This window comes from Hippopotamus amphibius, chromosome 17 (assembly GCF_030028045.1).
Source record: "Hippopotamus amphibius kiboko isolate mHipAmp2 chromosome 17, mHipAmp2.hap2, whole genome shotgun sequence".
Taxonomy (NCBI): domain Eukaryota; kingdom Metazoa; phylum Chordata; class Mammalia; order Artiodactyla; family Hippopotamidae; genus Hippopotamus; species Hippopotamus amphibius.
Window position 1 is genome coordinate 53,584,107 of NC_080202.1, and position 22,981 is coordinate 53,607,087.

Consider the following 22,981-nt stretch of genomic DNA (forward strand, 5'->3'; position numbering starts at 1 on the left):
TGCGTTTTCTGCCTGTCTCTGCAGCTCAGGGTGTTGCCTGAGTGGCCCTTGTGGGCCTTGCCTTGGTCAGGGTCTGGCTCTTGCCAGAACTTGTGTCACTCATAGTTTTCTCGGTCCTACAAAACTTCCCAGGTGCAGCCATGAATGGGCCAAACGCACTCGGCTAATAAGAGCACTTTGGTTTAGAAATATCTTATTTTCTTACCCATGTTAAGTTCCTGTAAAATCTGGGGGAAACATGTGACTCTGCTTTTCGTACTTTTTCTGTTCAGAAAGCTCATGCAGCTGCTGTCTTCTCAGTGAAGTCTGTCTCAAGGATGAAGTCAGCCGGGAATGGAGCAGAACAATTGGTTCTCAGAAGCCTAGTTCGGGAGCAGCTAGGAGTGGTCTCTAGGCTGCTTGGGCTATTAATTATTTTGCTTTATTTATTAGATGTACCCAGCATCCCTTAGCCTCCAAGCATATTTGCAAATGCCTTAAGGGAAAAAGAAAAACAAATGATTCCTGCCATCAGAGTCTCCAGCCCATAATGAATGATACTGTATAATAACGTTAAGTGGGGAAAGCCCCACACAGCATCCTATGTACATCCTGAGTCTACCTGTGTAACAGTCACACATGCATATGATACATGGATGCTCAGAAACCCATGAAAGCAGTCAGGTTGGTTAAGTGAAATTTTTCTTAATTTTACTTAGAAATCTGACGATGTCATTCTATTTGACTCAGAAAAAAGTTAAAATAAAACCAGCACCCAGAGGACTATGAGTCCTCCCCTCCTACCTGCCAGCACCACTCCCCGCCGACTGCCAAAGGAAAAGAAGAGAGGCCTAGCCTGGTTATCTTTTCCTAAACTGTGTTGGTAATAAACCTGAATAACGTGCCTGCTCTCCTCCTCCTGGTGATTTACATCTTTCATAATTAGCCCTGCACAGCACCAGGGGTGCCCAGCAGAGTTAATCACCCGAGCTCAGCCGCTGCCCTCCCAGCTCCCAGCAGAGCCAAGCTCTCGGCACCAAGAGCTGTGATTTAAGCCAGGCCCAATCCGTCCATCCTGCGGCTTTCAAGTCCCTCTGGATGGGAAAGCCAAGTGGGTCTCAGGTGTGGCTGATGACACCCAAGCTCAGGGCTTCTACTCTGATAACTTCCCATTTCCCACTTATGTCAGAAATGACCCCTTGAGCCCAATAGAACCAGGTTCCCGTGGTGATCTTCAGCACTAAAGTCTCCAAAAAACTTAGGAAGGGAAGTTGCCACAATTGCTAAGGTTTAGAGCTCTGGCTGGCCGTTCTGGAAGTGACACTGATTGACGGTCTTCTAGGTGCACAGCGGGGCTGGGGTCTGCCAGCAAACCCCAGAGCAGGGCCCCACAGCATCCATGGTCAGTGGAAACCAGGCAGAGTCCAGCTCAGGGGGTAGATTCAGCCGCCACTACGTGTGTGTGCGCGCTTTGTGTGCACGTGTGTGTGATGTTAATTATGGCAGACGTGCCTACAGTTTTGCTTGCAATAGTCAGCTTAGTATGCATTTTAGAAACTGCCAGAATTTGAGAGCCTAATAGGGTCTCAGAGATCAGAATCCAGCCACTGTCACCTCCATTTTACAGACTGAGAAATTAAGGTGCAGAAAGACTTCCTTTGTCATCCATCCACACCCTCCTCCATGCCAGGCCCTTGTGGGGCGAAGGTTACAAAGATGGCCAAGTGCCATCCCTGCGGGGGGGCATGACACGTCAGGGGCAGCACAGAGGCTGGGAAAGGGCTTGAGACTGAGGGGATGAGGGGTCAGGGAAAGTGGGCTCCCTATCAATGGTGGAGGGCGGCTGCCCCACCCGCACCCTTCCTGCCCCATCCTCTCCTCCTGGTTAACAGAGTCCAGATGAGGCTCCCAGGGTCAGGATACAGGGAACACAGACGGAACAATCTCTCCCTGAAGTCCTCACTCACGGAGGGCTCGGCCAGACTTCAGAGGAAGAGGAGCAGAGAGGTGCAGGGGACATTAAGGCGCAGGGGAGGGGACACGAGCACAAAAGCCAAGGACTCAGGTATGGGACTGGGGTTGGGAACAGCAAGCACTCTGGAGCCTGAATTTGCAAGGAGGTGATAGGGCTGGCTGGGGTATTGGATGGCAAAGGACTTCCTGCCCGGGACTGACCACCCAACAGCCACAGACAGCTGGCAGAATGGCAAGCTGCACCTGACAAGCAGGCAGTTAGAACAGCAGTGTCCACTAGCTGTATCTCAGTCCCTCAGCCCTGTCCCTGTGCTTCCCTATCCCATCTCCCCACCTGAGAAGGCCAGGGCCCAGCTGAGGTAGGTAACAGGCCCAAGACCACGCAGGCTGGATCAGGAGCCAGGCCAGGATTGGTCCCAGATCTTCCAGCCTCCACGCTGAGCAAAGGGAGGATTTCCCATCTGGCTTGTCTTTGACGGGAAGGATGTAACCACACCCCAAACATGCCTGATGTGGCTGTTCATATGTCAGTATTTAAACACACACGTGTGTGCGTGCTGCCGAGACTTGTGTTCCAGTATCCTTTCCTCTTTAGAACTCTTCTTCCTGTATTTTTAGTTGGCTGCTTGTCAGTCAAACAACACATGAGAAAATGATTGGTATGTAATAGAGAATAAAGAGATGCTTTCCCCTGCTGCACAGAGATAATTTAGGGTAGTGGTCAGGGCCCAGCACAGCTTTGTCTGGGCAAGGTACAGCTAGTGAGGTCAGGATCATAGGTTGACTTCTGTGTAGACTAGTTAGCTTTGCAGGAACAAAACAGAACTCAGAAATGCCCAGCATTGTGAGGCCGGCATTGTGTACTGGCCTGCATGATGTCCCCCATGCCCTGGCTGGCCGCCTGGCCTAGGAGTAGGCGGAAGCTATGGGGGTGCAGGACGTTTGTTTTCGTAACCAAGCGAGCGGCCCCCAAGGCCACTGTTGCCCTGAAACCCAGAGGCTTAGCCAGGTCTCTGCGGAGCCCCATCCAATCCAAAGTGGCTTTGAAACAGCCTCTCCCTCACCGTGGTCCAGAGTGGCACTCAGGCTCCACATGTGTGGGCAGAGGCAGGCTTCACCAGAAACTGCATCTGTGCTGAGGGCTCTAGGGACAGTTCCTGTGCCACCAGTGGCAGGTTTGGGTGGTTGGGGGCCTGAAGCTGTGAACGCTTGGTGACACGCAGACTGTGTTGCTGGCGGACGGGGGTAAAAGTGATCTTTGTCTTTCCGAGTCAGGGTGGACCTGTTGGCTCTCTGAATGCCCCTGCCTATGTCATTGATCCTTTAAAATCAGGAGCCTGGGGTTCCCAGAACATCCTCGTTGCCCAGGTTTCCTTCTTTTAAACAATCTTTTTGCCTAACGACCAAGGAATCTTCACAGGGCTTGAAGAGCACCTGGTTGGTTCAGGGCAGCCCTTTAAGTAGGCGCCATAGGAGGTGAGAGTTCTGAGAAAACCTCGAAGCCAGTGGAGCCAAGTGTGTGACTCTGCTGGGGCGGGTGTGGCGGCAATGCCAGCTGGCCGAGCACTCCCACCGGGTGGATTACACAAGATCGGCTTGTTTGTTCTTCCTCGAACCCCTCAGGCGGATTTCTTGACATCAGCTTTACCAAATGGGAAGACAAAAAACAAAACATAAAACTTGCTTCCCCGAAACCCAAAGCCCTGCTGTGGGGAGGGAATGGTGCCCAGACTATGGGGCCTTTCTGGATGTTTTTATTTATTTTTTTAACCGATGTTGTGTTCTTTTTTTAATTTTTATTTATCTATTTGTTTATTTTATTTATTTCTGGCTGCTCCACGAGGCTTGCAGGATCTCAGCTCCCTGATCAGGGATTGAACCAGGACCATGGCAGGGAAAGCCCAGAATCCTAACCACTAGGCCACCAGGGAACTCCCGTTGGGTCTTTGTGGGCCTTGCTTTCTCTCAGGGTCCCCTGAGGACATGGCATGTCACGTTATGAAGCAGTGGAACAGCCCAGCTTCTCCCAGGGGTCGCTTTTTTTTAAAAACTTTAATTGGAGTATGGTTGCTTTACAATGTTGTGTTAATTTCTACTGTAGAGCTAAGTAAATCAGCTCTATGTGTACATATATCCCTGTTTTTTTAATTTTTATTCATTTATTTATTTTATTTATTGGCTGCATTGCATCTTCGTTGCTGCATGAGGGCTTTCTCTAGTTGAGTCAAGCAGGGGCTACTCTTCGTTGCAGTGCACAGGCTTCTCATTTCAGTGGCTTCTCTGGTTGTGGAGCATGGGCTCTAGGTGTGAGGGCTTCAGTAGTTTTGGCACGTGGGCTCAGTAGTTGTGACTTGCAGGCTCTAGAGGGCAGGCACAGTAGTTATGGAACACGGGCTTAGTTGCTCCTCGGCATGTGGGATCTTCCCGGACCAGGGATTGAACCCATGTCCCCTGAATTGGCAGGCGGATTCTTAACCACTGGGCTACCAGGGAAGTCCCATATATCCCTTCTTTTTTGGATTTCCTTCACATTTAGGTCACCACAGAGCACTGAGTAGAGTTCCTTTACAGTAGGTTCTCATTAGTTATCTATTTTATACATAGTATCAATAGTACATATATATATGTCAATCCCCATCTTCCAATTCATCCGCCACACCCCCCCAGGGGTCACTTTAATGTACAGGAAGTAGATGCGGGGTGGCGCCCCAGGTACAGTGCAGACATTGCCCCCGCCAACCAGATCAGAGATAGAGGCAGGATAGGAATTAGGGAGATGCCACACAGAGTCACTGTGGAAACAAGGTGGCCAGCCTACTACCCACTCTTTCAATACTGAACTTATTCCACAAGCTCTTCATCATCCTCAAGATAACACAACCCCGTGGCAGGGCTTCCTTCCTTCCTGCCTGTTGGTCTGCGTGGCCTTCACATGGGTCGGGGGCTGGCCAGTTCTACACCTGATCCAGCATGAGCATCCTGCCTGATGTGAGCCAGGACGAGATAGGAAAGATGAGAAAATATAATCTGGAGTGGAGGAAACTGAGAAATTCTAAATCAGTAACCCATTGGTTTTGTTTTTTTTAAATGTTTACTTCTTTATTTGGCTGTGCCGGGTCTTAGTTGTACCACATGGGATCTTTAATTGTGGTGTGCGGGATCTTTTAGTCCCCCCCATTGGGGTTTTTTAATATTTTTTGAAATATTTTGGGGATAAAATACAATTTACCATCTCAACCATTTTTAAGTGTACAATTTGTAATGTTAAGTACATTCACACTGTTGTGCAACCATCACCACCACCCATCTCTAGAACTCTTTCATCTTGTAAAACTAAAGCTCTATTCATTAAAATCTAACTCTCCATTCTCTCTCCTCCAGGACTTTGGTAACCTTAATCTACTCTCTGTCTCTATGAATTTGACTATCCCAGGTACCCCATATAAGTGAAATCCTATAGTATGTGTCCTTTTATGGCTGGCTTACCTCACTGAGCAGAATGTCTTCAAGGTCTTCATTCATATTGTAGCCTGTGTCAGGATGTCTTTCCTTTTTAAGGTGAAATAATATTCCAGTGTATGTATAGACCACATTTTGTTTATCCATTCATCTGTCGATGGACACGTTTCCACATATTTTAGAGAATTGCCTGCTGTGAATAATGCTGCTATGAACATTGGTTTACAAATGTCCGTCTGAGTCCCTGCATTCAGTTCTTTGGGACAACATGATTAAAAAATCAATGTCAGGGCCCTTCTCAGAAAGACTCGAGCCAGCCCTTCTGGCTTCCTTATCATTCCTCCCGCACATGCCCTGCGCCTGCCCAGGCTCTTCCTTCCACCTAGAGACACTCAGGCCCAGCTCCCTTGCCACCTCCTCTGGGATGGAGGCTTTCCAGCGGCCACACCCCCTCTCCTGGGTGACGCCCTTCTCTGACACCTCCCAGTGCTTTGTGCTGCTCTGACAGCAGCACCTGGTCCATGTGGTGTCATCATCCACATGCCCGTGATCCTCAGCTTAACTTTCCTGTGAGATCCCCATCCTCTGGTGGGCAGGGCACCAGCTTCCTCAAGTCCTCCTTGAATGAAGTCAAGTGTTATAAAGAAGAGCGATTGATTCACTTTAAGGAGTCAAGTTGAACAAAAGATTAGACTTTTTAAATTGTGCCTGAGCCATTATTCTAAAATGGTGTCTGCAAGCAACCTTCAAATACATGGATACACAAAGCAAGGCTTGGGAGAAGAATCACCAACTTGCTGATGAGGACGGCTTCTTGGGGGGCACACTGGACAGGGTGGGGAGGTGTCAGGAGGGCTGCTTCCATTGCTGATTTTGCACACTTTATATATTTTGAATTGTTTAACCACAAAAATGAATTTATTTGTTACTTGCAAATGTTAAGCCATAAAAAAAAATGCAAGGAGTATATTTTAATGTAAAATTATTTACAGTATGAGATCATTTCCATTCCTTCACTAGCAGGAAAGTTAAACTCAACAATGTAAGAGTGAAATGAATTTCTGTTCCCAGGGTGGTGCTATTTTCCCCCGTAGGACATACCTAGGGATGGGTGCCTTTTTCCAGCGTGCGTTGCTTATTTCGCCTATTGATGCTCTCTGTGCTCTTTGCTTTACTGGCTCTTCTCCCCACCTCAGGCCTCACCCAGACTCCCCAAGACCACCCTCAAGAGTGTCTGCTCCCATCCCCTCAGCTTCCCGCCTCTGACACACATCCCCATGACACAGTCACTCCCTTACATGTCTGCCCCTCATTCTCCACCAGAATGAAGGTCCATACGTCTGGGGACGGCATCCAGCTGTCCCCAGAACAGGAAGGAACACAGAACTTTGTGTTGAATAAACAAGTAGTGACTGAGGTCATACTCCATGCCTTTGCCAAGAGACATACAGGCTGAATCAGACAGGGGAGAGTGGGGACACGGTGACTTGTTTTTGTTGAGATAATCACATAATGTAAAACTCACCCTTTGTTTTTTAAATATTTTATTGAAGTATATTTTACATGAATTGAGACACAGAGATCTTTTTTTTTTTGGCCACACCACTCAGCATGCAGGATCTTAGTTCCCTTACCAGGGATCGAACCCACACCCCCTGCAGTGGAAGTGCAGGGTCTTAATCACTAGACTGCCAGGGAAGTCCCCAAACTCATCCTTTAAAAGTGTACAATGCAGTGGCATTTAGTACGTTCACAAAGTTGTATAACTATCCCCATAATCTAATTCCAAAATATTTTCATCACTCCAAAACAGAAACTCTATACCCATTGCAGTTAAAACCCACTCTTCTCTCCCCTTAGTCCCTGGTAACCACTAATGTGCTTTCTGTCTCTATGGGTTTACCTGCTCTGGACATTTCAAATAGATGGAATCATACAATATGTGTGTGGCCTTTTGGGACTGGTTTTTCTCACTTAGTATGTTTTCCAGATTCATCTGTGTTGTAGCACGGATCAGTACTTCACATTATTACGGCCGAATAATATTCCACTGTATGAATATACTACATTTTGTTTATCCATTTTTCAGTTGATGGACATTTGTGTCACTTTCCCTTTGGGGCCATTATGAATAATGCTGCTATGAACATTAATTCATATACAAGTTTTTGTGTGGATATATATTTTCATTTTTTTTGTGTATATACCTAGGAGTGGAACTGCTGGATCATATATGGTTACTTTATATTTAACTTTTGAGAAACTTCCAAACTGTTTTCCACAGTAGCTGCACTATTTTTTATTCCCATCAGCAGTGTATAAGGGTTCTAATTTCTCTACATCCTCGCCAACACATATTTTTCCATCTTTGGTTTTTATGATTTCACATCTAGTGGATGTGAAATTGTATTTCATTGTAATTCTGATTTGCACTTCCCTAATGACTAATGATGTTGGGCATCTTTTCATATACTTGTTGGCCATTTGTATGTTTTCACTGGAGAAACATCTATTCAGATAAATCCATTGTTTAATTGGATCAGTTGTCTTTTTGTTGCTGTGTTCTAAACGTTTTTTATATATTCTGGGTACTAGTCCTCTATCAAATATGTGATTTCAAATATTTCCTCCCATTCTGTTGGTTGTCTTTTCACTTTCCTGATAGTTTCCTTTGACACATGAAAGTTTTTAATTTTTTAAATAAATTTATTTATTCATTTATTTATTGGCTGCGTTGGGTCTTCATTGCTATGCACGGGCTTTCTCTAGTTGTGGCAAGCAGGGGCTGCTTTTTGTTGTGGTGCGGTGGCTTCTCTTGTTGTGGAGCACAGGCTCTAGGCGTGTGGGCTTCGGTAGTTGTGGCATGCAGGCTCAATGGTTGTGGCTCGCAGGCTTTAGAGCACAGGCTCAGTAGCTGTGGTGCATGGGCTTTGTTGCTCCGTGGGATGTGGGATCTTCCCAGACCAGGGATCAAACCCATGTTCCCTGCATTGGCAAGCGGATTCTTAACCACTGCGACACAAGGGAAATCCCAAAAGTTTTTAATTTTGATGAAGTCCAATTTATCTGTTTTTCCTTGGGTTGCTTGTGCTTTTGATGTCATTGAAGAAACCACTGCCTAACCCAAGGTCATGAAGATTTATGCCAATGTTTTTTCTAAGAGTTTCATAGTTTTAGCTCTTACATTTAGGTCTTTGATCCAGTCTGAGTTAATTTTTGTATATGGTATGAGGGAAGGGTCCAAATTCATTCTTTTGCAACATCTAGTTGTCCCAGCACCAGTTGTTGAAGACTATTCTTTCTCCCATTGAGCTGTTTTGGCACTCTTGTTGAAAACCAATTGACCCTCAATGTATGGGTTTATTTCTGGACTGTTAGTTCTATTCCACTGATCAATATGTCTGTTCTTATGAAAGTACCACTTTATAGTGTGTTTTGAAACTGTGAAGTGTGTGTCCCCCAACTTTGTTCTTCTTTTTCGTATTGTTTTGGCGATTCTGGGCCCCTTGCATTTCCATATTATTTTGGGATCAGCTTGTCAATAACCCCAAAAAAGGCAACTTGAATTTTGATAGGGATTGTGTCAAATCTGTGGATCAGTTTGGGGAGTACTGCCACCTTAACAATGTTAAGTCTTCCAATCCATAAGCAGGGGGTGATTTTCCATTTGTTTAGGTCTTTAATTTGTTTCAGCAATCTTTTTGTAGTTTTTGTTGTGCAAGTCTTTGTGTGTGTGTTGTAAATGGAATTGTTTTCTTAATTTTGTTTTAGGATTGTTCACTGCTAGTGTATAGAAATGCAATTAATTTTTGTATATTGATCCTGTATCCTTCAACTTTGCTAAATTCATGTATTAGTTCTAACAGTTTTTTTGTGTTTGGTTATGAATTCCTAAGGATATTCTGTATGCAAGATGATATTATCTGCAAATAGAGATAATTTTAATTTTTTTTTCAATCTGGACGCTTTTTTATTTGTTTGTTTTTCCTTGCCTAATTGCTCTGAGTAGAATCCCCAGTAGAATACAAGTGGTAAGAGCAGACATCCTTGTCTTATTCCTGATCTTAGGGGAAAAGCTTTCAATCTTTCACCAAAGAGTATAATGTTAGCTGTGGGTTTTTATAGATGCCCTTTATAAGACTGAGGAAGTTCTTTTCTATTTTTAGTTTGGTAAGTGTTTTCATCATGAAAATGAGTTGGATTTTTGTCAGATTTTTTTTCTGCAGCTATTGAGATGATTGTGTGGTTTTTGTTCTTTATTTTATTAATCTGGTGCATTACATTGACTGATCCTCATATGTTGAACTACCCTTGCATTCCTAGCATAAATCCCACTTGGTCATGGTGTATAATCCTTTTTATATGTTGTTGGATTTGGTTTGCTAGTATTTTGTTGAGAATTTTGTGTTTCTATCATGAGGGATATTCATTAGGGCCTAGAATGTTATGTTCGTTTGATGTCTTTGTCTGGTTTGGGCATCAGCAAGTGACTTAATACAAAGTCCAAAGCAAAACACATGAAAGAGGATGAGAAATTTCTAAGGATTTTGCAAGAAATAAAGGAAATATATATACACACTATATATCGTGTACATGTGACAATCAGGTACTCTGCTTAGCAGCTTCCTTAAGGTCAAGGGAAAATAATACAGAGAAACTGGGTCTTGGAGAGTGAAAAGAACAGGAATAGAGACAGGAGAGCAGGCAACTCAGAGGGAGGGACCCAAGGAGGCAAATGCACGGAGATAGGGCCTTATGGGGTGGAAAGTGGTAAGTTGTTCAGTTTACCTAAGATATAGGGGGAACGTGTAAAGGGGTATAACTTCGTTGAATAATGTCCCCCTAAATCCATGTCCACCTGGAACCACAAAATTCAACTTTATTTGGAAAGAGGGTCTTTGCAAATGTAATTAGTTATGGTGAGGTCATTCTGGATTAGGGTGAGCCCTAATCCAATGACTGGTGTCCTTATAAGAAGAGAAAACAGAGACACAGAGACCCACGCGCAGAGGGAAGAAGGCCATGTGAAGACAGAGGTGGAGACTGGAGTGATGTATCATGTGCCAAGGAAAGCCAAGGATTCCACCCAAAGCTGGAATAGGCAGGGAAGGATCCTCCCCTAGACCTTCACAGGGAGCTCGGCCCTGCTGACACCTTGATTTCTGGCTTCTGGTCTCCAGAACTGGGGAGAGATATATCTCTATAGCTCAAAGCCATACATTGTGATTCAGTGATACAAGGAGGAATGGGCAAAGATGAGCTGATGTTAACTTGTGGAGTATATCACACGCCAGGCTGAGGATTGGGGCTTTACTGGAAGATAAAACCTGATGCTGACGTTTTCAGATCCAGTAGCGTGAGGAAACGGGGAACTGTAGGTATGTTTTCAGGGGCATTCTTTAAGAGATGCTTTTTAAGATAGAGTTTTGGGAGATAAGGGGATATATGTATAAATACAGCTGATTCACTTTGGTGTACCTCAAAAACTGGTACAAGAGTGTAAAGCAATTATATTCCAATAAAGAGCTTAAAAAAATAAAAATAAAATAAAATAGAGCTTTGTTTTCCTCTGTATCTTCCTTTTTTGAACCTTTTAAATCATTGCCATTGTCTCTAGAAGTCACACACCATAGGAGTCAGGAGTTTGAGCTTTAGATGAGCCATGCCTAGTCCATCCCTGCTCTGCCATTTACCATCTGTGAAATTTGAGGGTGATGTTTCTGGCCTCAGTCTTCTTAGCTATAAAATGGGATTAATAATATTTCCCTCATAGTGTTAGTATGAGAAAGTTTTTAAAGCAATCAGTAGAGCTCCTGGAACATAGGAAACCTCAAATAAATGGTAACCATGATGATGATTGGTCATTGATAACTCACTTTTTCTTTTCTTTTCTTTTCTTTTCTTTTCTTTTCTTTTCTTTTCTGAAATTATCCTTATTGGTTTTGCAATATAAAAGCTCATATGGACTTCTTGCTTAAAAAACAATAGATTAGCTTATTATTTCTGATTATCAAAAAGACACATTATTCCTTTTAGAAAAGGTGTAAGATAAAGAACAAGATGAAAATAAACTATAATGCCATGTAGAGATGATCTGTATTGTCATTTTGGTGTAGTTTTCTACTTATATATTTATGTAAATATAAAATATTTACAAATATACGATATAAAAACCATATCTGATCATATTTCATATAATTTTTCATCCTACTCTCCTCAGTCAGCATAATAGCATTTTCTTTGGTCATTAAATACTTTTATAAAACATTTTATAGTAGCTTAGTGGCATTGTATCACATGCATGTGCCACGGCATATTAAAATATCCCTTATTGTTAGAAATTTGGTAATAATACTGAGTTGAGTATTGGTATTTTTTACAACTTTATTGAAGTATAATTGAGATACAATAAACTGCATATATTTAAAGTGCACAATTTGCTGAGTTTTGACATATGTACACTGGTGAAACCATCACCACAATCAAGATAAGGAACATCTATCACTCCCCAGAGTTTCCTGTGTCCCTTTGTAACCCATGCTCCCTGCAGCCTCTGCCTCAACAGTGACTTATCTTCTTTCTATCACTATAGATTAGTTTGCATTTCCTAGAACTTTGTATGAATGGAATACCTGTAGTATGTATTCTTTTTTTGTGTCTGGCTTCTTTCTCTCAGCATGGTGATTTTATGATATATGCACATTGTTGTGTGTATCAGCAGTTCATTCACTTTTATTGCTGAGTCTAGTCCCATTGCATGTATATACTATGATTTATTTATCCATTCACCTCATGGTAAACACTGGACTGTTTTCAGTTCTTAGGTGATGCAAATAAAGCTGCTATAAACATTGTATAGATGTCTTGCATATGGACATAATGTTTTGATTTCTCTTGGTAAATACTTGGGAGTAGAATGGCTGGGTCACATGGTAGGTGTGTATTTAACTTTTTAAGAAATAGCCAAACTGTTTTCCAAAGTGGTTGTACCATTTTACATTCCCACCAGCAGTATGTTCCTGTTCCTCCATGTCCTCATCAGCATTTGGTATCATCAGTCTTTGAAATTTTAGCCATTCTCACAGGTGTGTGTGAGTATCTCATTGTGCTTTTAATTTACATTTCCCTGATCCCTAATGATGCTGAATAGCTTTTTGTGTAGACTTTTTTTTAATACATCTTTATTGGAGTATAATTGCTTTACAGTGTTGTGTTAGTTTCTGCTGTACAACAAAGTGAACCATCGTGTAGACTTTTGAGTCTAGCTCCTTTCACTTAACATAATACATTTGAGATTCATCCATGTTGGTGTGTGTGTCAGTGGTTTGTTCACTTATATTGCTGAGTAGTATTCCACTATATAGTTGTACCACTGTTTGCTTATCCATTCAGCAGTTGAAAGAGATATCTGTTGATTCTTGTTTTGCAATTATGAAAAAACCACGATAAATGTTCAGACACAGATCTGTGTGTGAACACTTTTCATTTCTCTTGGAGTAGGATTGATGGCTTGTATGGCAAGTGTATGTTTGACTTTATAAGACACTACCAAACTATTTTCCAAAGTGGCTCTTTCATTTTCTATTCCCACCAGCAAAGTGTGAGAGTTCCAGTTGCTCTGCATCCTGGCCAGCACTCTGTAACATCAGTTTTCATGTGTTTGTTTTCTAGTCCTTCTATTAGGTATGTAGTGTGTCACATTGTATCTCTCTCCTTTTTTTTTTTTAAAGATTTATTTTATTATTTATTTATTTTTGGCTGCGTTGGGTCTTTGTTGCTGCACATGGGCTTTCTCCAGTTGTGGTGAGCGGGGGCTCCTCTTCGTTATTATGCATGGGTTTCTCATTGCGGTGGCTTCTCTTGTTGCGGAGCACAGGCTCTAGGCACGCAGGCTTCAGTAGTTGCGGTGCATGGGCTTAGTTGTTCCACGGCATGTGAAATCTTCCTGGATCAGGAATCAAACCCATGTTCCCTGCATTGGCAGGCAGATTCTTAACCACTGTGCCACCAGGGAAGCCCCACACTGTATCTCTTTATATCACATTGTGGTTTCTGTTTCCATTTCACTCATGATCAATGACGTCAAATGCTTATTTGCCACCTTATTTGGCAAAGTGTCTTTTCAAATCTTTTGGCAATTTTAAAATTGTGATTTTTATTTTCTTATTGCTGAGTTTTGAGGGTTCTTTATATATTCTGGATACAAATCCTTTATCAGATATGTGTTTTACAAAAATCTTTACCTAGTCTGTGGCTTGTCTCTTTATTTTCTTAACAGTGTCTTTCTTTTTTTTTTTTTTTTTTTTCGGCGCACGGGCTTAGTTGTTCCGCGGCATGTGGGATCTTCCTGGAGCAGGGATTGAACTCATGTCCTCTGCATTGGCAAGCAGATTCCCAACCACTGCGCCACCTAGGAAGCCCAACAGTGTCTTTCAAAGAGCAGAAGTTTTTCATTTTAATGAAGTCTGATTTATCACTTTTTTTCTTTTATAGATCATGCTTTTGGTATCACATGTAAAAAATATTTATCTAACAACACTATTGAGTTTTAAGAGTTCCTCATACATATTCTGGGTACAAGTCTTTTATTGGATATATGTGTTATGAATATTTTCTCCCAGGCTGTGGGATGCATTTTTGTTTTCTTTATTGGTGTATTTTGAAGAAAAGAGTTTTCTGTTATCTAATTTATTAATTATTTATTTTATGTTTTGTGCTTTTTGTTTTTTAAGAAAACTTGGCCTATTCTAAGGTTGCAAAAGTATTCTTTTATGGATTCTTCCAGAAGTATTACAATTTTAGGTATCACACCTAGCTAGGTCTGTGATCTACTTTGAGTTAATTTTTGTGTATGTCATGAAAAAAGGGTTGATGTTAATTTTTTTTTCATACAGATATCCAGTTGATCTAACAACATTAGTTGAAAAGTTATTCTTTCTCCATTGAATTGTCTTTGCATCTTTGTCAATAATTAACTGATCATATTTGCCTATTTCTGGGCTCTCTATTTTGTTTCATTAATTTAAAAGTTTACTCTTTAAGCAATACCAAACTGTCTTGATTACTGTAGGTTTATTATAAGTCCTCCAACTTTCTTCTTCTTTTTTTTCATAGTTACCTTGGGTGTTCTAGATCTTTCACATTTCCATATGAATTTTAGAGTCAACTTGTCAATTTCTACCCAGAAAATTCTGCTGGAATTGTGATTGGAACTGTGTTGAATCTGTAGATCTATTTGGCAAGATTGCCATCTTAACGATGTGACTGTTTCAATCCATGGACATGGTATATCTCTTCATTTATTTAGTTTTCCTTTAATTTCTCTCAGCAAGATTTTGTGTTTTTCAGTGTAAAGGTCTTGAATGTCATTTGTTGGACTTATTCTAAGTATTTTATATAGACTTTTTGCTACTATAAGTGGAATTTTTTATTTATTACATTTTCTATTATGTTACTAGTCTTTAATAATACAATTAAGTTTTCTACATTAACCTTTTATTTTATAATTCTGCTAAATTCACTGATTAGTTCTAATAGTTATTTTGTAAATTCCATGGGATTTTTCATGTAAACAATTATATCATCTGCAAATGGGGGCAGTTTTACTTCTTCTTTTCCAATATTTATGTGTTTCAGTTTCTCTTGCAGAGCATCGAGCCTCCCAGTCATAGAGGGAAACAATTCGGTCTCCTACCACTGAGTATGATGTGAACTGTAGAATGTCTGCAGGTGCCCTCTATCAATTTGAGGAGGTGCCTTTCTAATCCTAGTTTGCTGACAGCTTTTATCCTGAATGAGCGTTAGATTTTTGTCAGAGGCTTTTTCTGCATCTATTCACATATGTGTTTTTTGTAGATGTCTCTGGCTGTTTTCTTAGGATCAGTATCTGGAAATTAAAGAGTCAAAATACATAAACATGTTTAAGCCTTTTGCATCTGATTTCCAAATTGCCATTGAGAGAAATTTGATCAGCATACAGTACCCCTAGCTGTGCAAGAGCATTTCCCCAAAGCCTTACCTACACTATATTTCACAACTTTTTAATTAGGCCAATTTCATAGACCTCCCCCCAAATTGTATCTTGTTTCCATTTGCATTTACTTCATTCTCTGGACATGAAAATTTATTATTTATTTTTATTCATATTTATTCACTAGTGATTTGTTTTTTCTTGTCCCTTTGCCATTTTTTTCTGTTTGGCATTCATTTTTTTTAAAGTTACATACTTTTTTCCGTATTAAAGATACTAATCCTTGTCATATATATGTCCCAGTTTGTTCTTTGGCTTTTCTTTTTTTTTTTTGATACACTTTATTTTTAGAGCAGTTTTAGGTTCATAACAAAATTGAGGGGAAAGTACAGAGATTTCCCACATACCCCTGCCCCCACACTTGCAAAGCCTCCCCATCGTCAACATCCCCACCAGAGTGGTATGTTTGTTACATTTCATGAACCTACAGTGACCCATCATTATCCCTCAAAGTCCATAGTTTACATTAGGATTCACTCTTGTACATTGTATGGGTTTTAATAAATGTATAAGGACATGTATCCACCACTATAGTGTCATACAGAGTAGTTTCACAGCCCTAAAATTTTTCTGTGCTCCACCTATTTATTCCTTCCCATTCCCCCCAGTCTCTGACAGCCAGGATCCCTGACAAAAGGATAGTGATCCTTTTACTATCTACATAGTTTTGCCTTTTCCAGAATGTCATAGACTTGGAATCATACAGTATGTAGCCTTTTCAAATTGGCTTCCTTCACTTAGTAATATACATTCAAGTTTTCTCCATGTCTTTTTCATGGATTGATAGCTCATTTCTTTTTATCGCTGAATAATATTCCATTGTCTGGATGTACTGAAGTTTGTTTATCCATTTACCTACTGAAGGACTTCTTGGTTGCTTCCAAGTTCTGGCAATTATGAGGGGCCCCTTTCATAATTATGAGGGGCATTATTTCCAGCCCCTCTCCCCTAGTTCTCCCCACCACCACTCCACACACACACGGCACGATTTCCAAAACCTGCAGGCCCTTCCCAACACCCCACGGGGCAAGCCAGGGTTTGCAGAAACCAGGTCCAGGATCTCACTTGCTCTGGCAGAGTTCAAGGTGAAGGCTCCTGCTCCTCTGCTGTAGCCGAAGGACTGAGGCCCTGAGGGGAAGGAGCCCTAGAGAGAGCACCCCCCACCCCCATACACACACACTTTCCGGCAGCAACTTGCCTCCAGGCAAAAGTCTGCTTAAACCCTTTTACAACTCCTTAGGGGGAAATTATTTGCATTAATTAGTTGACCGACTAATTAATTCAAGACACTATACTTGGGGCCTACAGCTGGGGTTCCATCGACTTACTCTTCAACTGACTCAAAAGGCTCAGAAGGAAGAAAAGCAACACCCAACTTAGAAGTTTGGATATTTAAAAATGTTAGAGTCTGGCTGCAATGTCTCTTTGACCTTGAGAACCACAATTCAATAATTTTGGAGGAAGGGAATTCCCTGGCACTCCAGTGGTTAGGACTTCACACTTCCTACTGCAAGGGGCATGGGTTCAGTCTTTGGTCAGGGAACTAGGATCCTGCGTGCCACACATGGCACAACCAAAAAAAAAAAAACCAAATATAATAATTTTGGAGGTTTCTTCCTTCCTGCTCGAGCTTTTTCTGAAAACAGATACTTCCCGTATGTATTAGTTATCTATAGCCCTCGACCAAAGGACTCCAGAACTTAGCAACTTAAAACCACCAGCTTCATTTTACTCACAGTTCTACCCATTGGACTGGGACAAGTCAGGCTGTTCTGCTGTGTGCTCTGGGGCTTCCTCAGGCAGCTGTCACCACCTGGGGGCTCAGCTGGGTGGAGGGTCTGAGATGGCCTCTATCCATGAGATCTGGGGACTCTCTTTCCTTGTGGTCTCTTATCATTTATACCTGGGCTTCCTTACATGGTGGCAGGAGTATACCAAGAGTGAGAATGCAGAAGATTCTAAAGGCCAGGCTCTGGAGCTCACAGAATGTCATTCACACCACATCCTATTGGCTGAAGCCACTAGAAAGGCCAGCCCAGATTCAGGAATTCGAGGCCATATTTGATCTCCAACTCTGTGCCTGCCATTGCAAGGGTTGCCACGTGGACAAAGAACACACTTGTGCTGTTTTGCTGTGGTGGAGCTGGCTTTCCTCATTCATTTCTATTTTTGCATTTTGGTGATCCTCAGAAAGAAATGCTATATTTCTTAGAGTTTAGCATCTTCTAGCTCTACCTATAAAACATTTTTAACTTCTAGCCTATTGGGAGTTATTGCCCTAAATAAACCATCCTTATAATTTTAATGTACCACACATAATAATTTTACAAACAAGCCAAATTATATGCAGCACATATGAATATTCTTAAAACCAAATTGCTCTGCGTGTGTAAAAAGATAAAAAGTAAAAATTATACATATTTCAATTTTCCTGAGATTTTATTTCCATTTTTTTTTCTATGACTTCAAAATTCCCAGGCATTTAACATTTTCATCCCAGGCATGAGTATTAAATCTCTGTGTTCCGTGCCAGACCTGTGCTGGGACCTGGGGATGAAGAAGAACAAACGAGATACAGCCCTTAACCCCATGGCAATGGGTCCTGAGGCAGAAACAGATGTGGCCCTAAGTGACCTAGATGACTGTACAGATATCTGCTGTGACAGGCCCTAAGTAACAGAGAACCAAAGCTTCCGTCAACTTTGCTCCAGTTTGAACCGTGGAACCCCAGCTGTAGGTCCCAACATAATGTCTTGAATTAATCAATCAATCAATTAATTAATGCAAATAATTTCCCCCTCAGGAGTTGTAAAAGGGTTTAGGCAAACTTCTGCCTGGGGGCAAGTTGCTGCAGGAAGGTGTTGAGGGGGCCTCTCTCTGGGGCTCCTTCCCCTCAGGACCCCAGTCCTTCCACCTCAAAAAGGGAGCAGGAGCCTTCACCCTGGACTCTGCCAGAGCGAGTGTCCATCCTGGATCTGGTTTCTGCAAACCTTGGCCTGCCCCGTGGGGTGAGCAGGACACAGTGTGTTGGGAAGGGCATGCAGACTTTGGAAGATTGTGCTGTGTGCATGTAGAGTGGTGGGGAGGACTAGGGGATGGGGGCTGGAAATAATGCCACCCTTTGGTGGCCCCTCTCTGGCTGGGCTTGGAGGTGAGCCTGGATGGGCCGGCCCAGCTGGGGAAGCACGCCAAGCACATGCTCTCCGGCCACTGCGGCCTCATTGTTCAATAAGCAGATTATGAAATGCTGCGTGACGCGGCATGGTGGGGGGCCGTCATCAGACCTGCAGCCTGCCTTGTTTTGCAAACAATCATTGCATAGTGCAACCCGGTCAGGGTCCCCGCGGGAGGACGGGGAATCCCGCAGCCTTTTTGGGTCAGTGTTTGCCGTGTGGCTGCGTGCTGCAGCTTGTCTACCTACCTTCCCATCTGGCTGTCTGGCTTTCCCTGAGTCTGTTTCCTGGGAGAGCCCAGGTGCCCCTCAGAAATGGGAGGACCTGGCTCAGCCCACTTCCTTAGGCAGGTGGGGAAGAACTACACACCAGGCCCAGTGTTTTTCTAGAAGCAGCAAAGCTTCTAAAAAGTCCAGTCTTCCTCTTGGAGGAAGTTCCGAGTTAGAGGAATTATGCTTGAATAATCCGGAGTAGCTTTATTTGGAGACCCGGTGCCCATCTGAGGAAGAGTTGCCTCAGGATTAATTGCCTCCGACACTTTTATGTTCTCAGCTGAAGCAGGAAAGTGGGATAAAGTGATTGCAGTCTTAGCTCTCTGGGATGTCGGGGTTGGGGTCCAGAACTGATGCTTGCCTTTACTCTGATGATATTTTAGCAGTCATCTGCTAGATGTTACTATTAAATCTCAAGAGGCAGCATTTAACCTGTGGTGTAGCTGAATCCGTGTAATAAAATACTTTGCAATCGAGGATCCAAACAAAATTATGAATTTTTTAAAGAAGCAAAACAAAAGAATGGGGTTGTACTGCTGAACTTTGAACTTAGAGGCAGTTAAATATACTGGTAAAGAAGCGGGCCACAAAACTTGGGTTCAAATCCCAGCTCTGCCACCAGCTAGCTGTGTGACCTTGGATAAGTTACTTAATCGTTCTGAGCCTCAGTTCCATTTTTTGTACAATGGGGGTAATAATTGCTTATTTCCTAGGACTTATTGTGAAGATTATGTGTGATAAAAAGCACATGAAAAGTGGTTAACACAGAGCCAGGCCCAACTAAGTGTTTACTATTAGTATTAATAGTATTATAACCCAAATGTTTCCTTATGGAACCAATATTTTTTCAGGAAAATACTGAACCAATTTGAACCCAAACGGAAGCCCCATGCTGTCTAAAATGGTCACAAAACAGGTTCTTTTAGTAAGCCCTGAAAATCAGGGTGCCCAGCACTGAGCACCGTTCATTCTACATGAAGCCGTGTTATTATCTTCACTTTGCAAAAGAGGACACAAAGGCTCAGAGAGACTTGGTAACTTGCCCAAAGTTACACAGCAAGGGCTCAAAGCCAGTCAGGAGGACCTCATTTGTCATTATGATAACCTAATGCCTCTATTGAGGTGGAACAGAATTTGATCTCAAAAATGCTTTCCCATCCACATCAAGTTTTAATTGGGCAAGACTTGTGATAGGATTCACTCATTCACTCATTCATTCATTCATTCATCCACGGGTGTCCCTGGAGAGCCTCTATGTGCCTGGTGTGTTCGGGTATGTCTCTGAGTGCGCGTGCATGTTTAAATGGTTTCCCCAGCCCTCCCTGCCTTCCCCTCCGTGGCTACACTACAGAGAAACATGTGGCCCTCACATGACTTGCTCCACCAGCTCCCCCTCCAGCGCAGATTCCCAGCTGCAGTTCCCGGACAGCAGTGGCCTCCTGCAGCCCCCGCGCTGGGACGAGCCACAGCGGGCCTGCGCCCTGGAGCAGATCTGCGGTGTGTTCCGAGTGGACTTGGGGCAGATGCGCTCCCTCCGCCTCTTCTTCAGGTGAGGCCCTCTTGGCCACGTCCTGGAAGCTGCCTGTGTGCCGTGTCCCAGGGGGCTGTGCTTGGGTCCAGGACTCTGGCGTTCCCAGACATCTGCTTCCCAACCTCACTAGTCTCGTCAGCAGTGCCCCACTACGGCTGCCCCACAGGAGCTGGGTCCACGTAGCTCCCAAACCCTTTCCTCTCCCTTCAGGGTGATGGTAGCAGCTGTTGCTTGGAACTCTGTTTGGGGGAAGATGACAAACCAGGATTACACAGAGAGCAGTAGCTGCAGGCTGCTCCCAGTCACCCATCCAGAGGCCCAGCGTGCTCAGGATAGGCCATGGCTTTCTAGAGGGAGGCACCCTTTCCTTCATGATGGGGAGCCATCCCTTTTAGTTTTCTGCCTGACCGCCACCTCACATCTCTCCTCCTGATAGGCAGGGTGGCCCAGCCGCGGGAAAGCACCAACCAAAAACTGCTGCTTAGAAGAAGCAGGCGTGTCTCTGTGGGGGTTCCCAGACCCAGAGCCACATCCCGCCTTTCATGGAAGGGCAGCCATGGTCGGGTGATGGCCCTGAGGCATGTGTAGTGAATTTCCCCGGAGGATTCTCCCAGAGTGCCTTCTGTGTCAGATGGGGAAGTCCACTGGAGGGGCATCCCCTAGTGCCCACCCCGTCTGGGTTCAAAATCTGATTCCACGTCAGGGCATCCACCCCCAGGACTCCCGGAGAGAAGGGAGGATATGACCTGGTAGGCAAGGGTGGGGACAAGTCTGGCAAGTCTCCAGAGGACAGTCCAAACTGGGGCCTCCCCAGGAGGGAGCTGCTTTGCCTTCTTCAGCAAAGTGGGTGATAACTTCTGTTGGGGTGTAATTCTGTCCCCCTCCCGCCAGCAGCCAAACTCCAGGGGGACTTTCTGTTTCCTGCCTCTGAGGTCAGCGATAGGGGCCTCTGATTATACTTGGAAATAAAAACCCGTGGTTACATATTCATGGGTCTGTTCTCTTCCCCTCCTCCAATGGCCGCTCAGCGATGAGGCCTGCACCAGCGGCCAGCTGGTCGTCGCCAGCCGGGAAAGCCAGTACAAGGTGTTCCACTTCCACCATGGCGGCCTGGACAAGCTGCCTGATGTGCTTCAGCAGTGGAAATACTGCGCTGAGACGAACCTCAAAGACCAGGTAGCCTGGAGGAGGGATGGGTGCTGCCCCCAGGGTGGGGAGTCCCTCCCCACCCCTGGAGGCACCTGGCTACTGAGGACCCCTGTCCCCTCTCTTGCCCTCTCCCCTCTAATGGGGTCTAGGACATCAGCTCTCTCCCCCAGAGTCCCAAGCCTCTCGGGTGTGACCCATGGTTGCTGGGGGCCAACAGAGCAGCAACATTGGATTTGAAACATGTGCCCAGGCTTCTTGTAAAGGCAGTACTCCACACTTGAAAAATCATGTTTTGACAAGGCTTCCTGCCATATTTTGCTCAATCTACATACAAATGTAATAAGAGCTCTTTAATTATCTGTTTAAGATACTGTATGTACTTATTAGAAACGGGCTGACTTTAAAATTCCCTTCCTCCCCACAGAGCCTCCTGCTGGCTTCCCTTATTACAGTAGCATGGCTTTTTTTCCCCCCTTACATTGAACAACCTTTGATTTTTGAATTAAATGTCAGCTGCAGTTTTGCCCTGGATCCGTGACTGCCCGTGGAGACAACCTGACAGGCGGGCTCCCCGCTCGCAGAACAGCCATCCCTTTGTATGTGGCCAATCACATGTAATTTATTGCAGGCCCTCCCGGCAGAGGGAAGTTGGCCGTCCGAGGCATTAATTCCGTCCTTGCGGCGGGGCTGGAGGGAGAGTGGGGGGCGGCGGTCGGTGGGAGTGGGCCAGGAGACCGGAGCGCGAGGGGAGACCATGGTAAGAGGACGGTATTTTCATTTTAATTGCGTCTAATTACACTTGCCATTTAGGGGTTTGTATGCGGGGGAGAGGCGTCCCCCTCCTTTCGGAAGAGAGAGAGGGAGGCTTTTACATCCCGAGAAGAGCGCGCGGCTGGCTTCGAAAGCCGAGCGTCTGAGACACTGACCCCCAACTGTCCTCCCGTCCAGCAGGTCGCCGATGAAAAGACATGCATGCAGTTCTCCATCCGGCGTCCCAAACTGCCGTCCTCCGAGACGCACCCCGAGGAGAGCATGTACCGACGGCTGGACGTCGCGGCCTGGCTGCGCCACCTGAACGCGCTGGGCCAGGTGGAGGAGGAGTACAAGCTGCGCAAGGTGAGGCCCGGCGCTCCCCCAGGGCCAGGTTCAGGGCCAGGGGTCTGGGCCGCGCCCACCGGCCGCCTCCCGGGGGTGTGTCCGCTGGTGCCAGGGGCTGTGTGAACGCGCGCGATAGAGCAATCAAAGCCGCTGCGATGAAAAAGCAACCTCCGGAGCGGGTTTGGGGGACCCCGCGTCAGCCTGTATAGAAGAGCTCGCAGCCCGCGCCGCGATTCCAAAACCGGGATTAGACCCTGACGTGAGAACGACAGGTTAATCTGAGCGCCGCACCAGGGGGGGCATTGACATTGAAATG

General features: G+C 44.4%; 1 protein-coding gene across 4 annotated transcripts in view; it reads left to right on the plus strand.

Moving 5' to 3' along the window:
• TBC1D16 (TBC1 domain family member 16) overlaps window positions 1–22,981 on the plus strand; it is an 83,280-nt gene that overhangs the window by 47,949 nt on the left and 12,350 nt on the right. Inside the window, exons 4-6 of one of the 4 annotated variants that reach the window (XM_057715737.1) lie at window positions 20,275–20,436; window positions 21,447–21,594; window positions 22,516–22,683. In XM_057715737.1, coding sequence (XP_057571720.1) covers window positions 20,275–20,436; window positions 21,447–21,594; window positions 22,516–22,683 — 478 coding nt within the window. Of the gene's footprint in view, window positions 1–20,274; window positions 20,437–21,446; window positions 21,595–22,223; window positions 22,325–22,515; window positions 22,684–22,981 lie in introns of those variants that run through there. The other 3 variants (XM_057715738.1, XM_057715739.1, XM_057715740.1) reach the window with 3 other exon arrangements.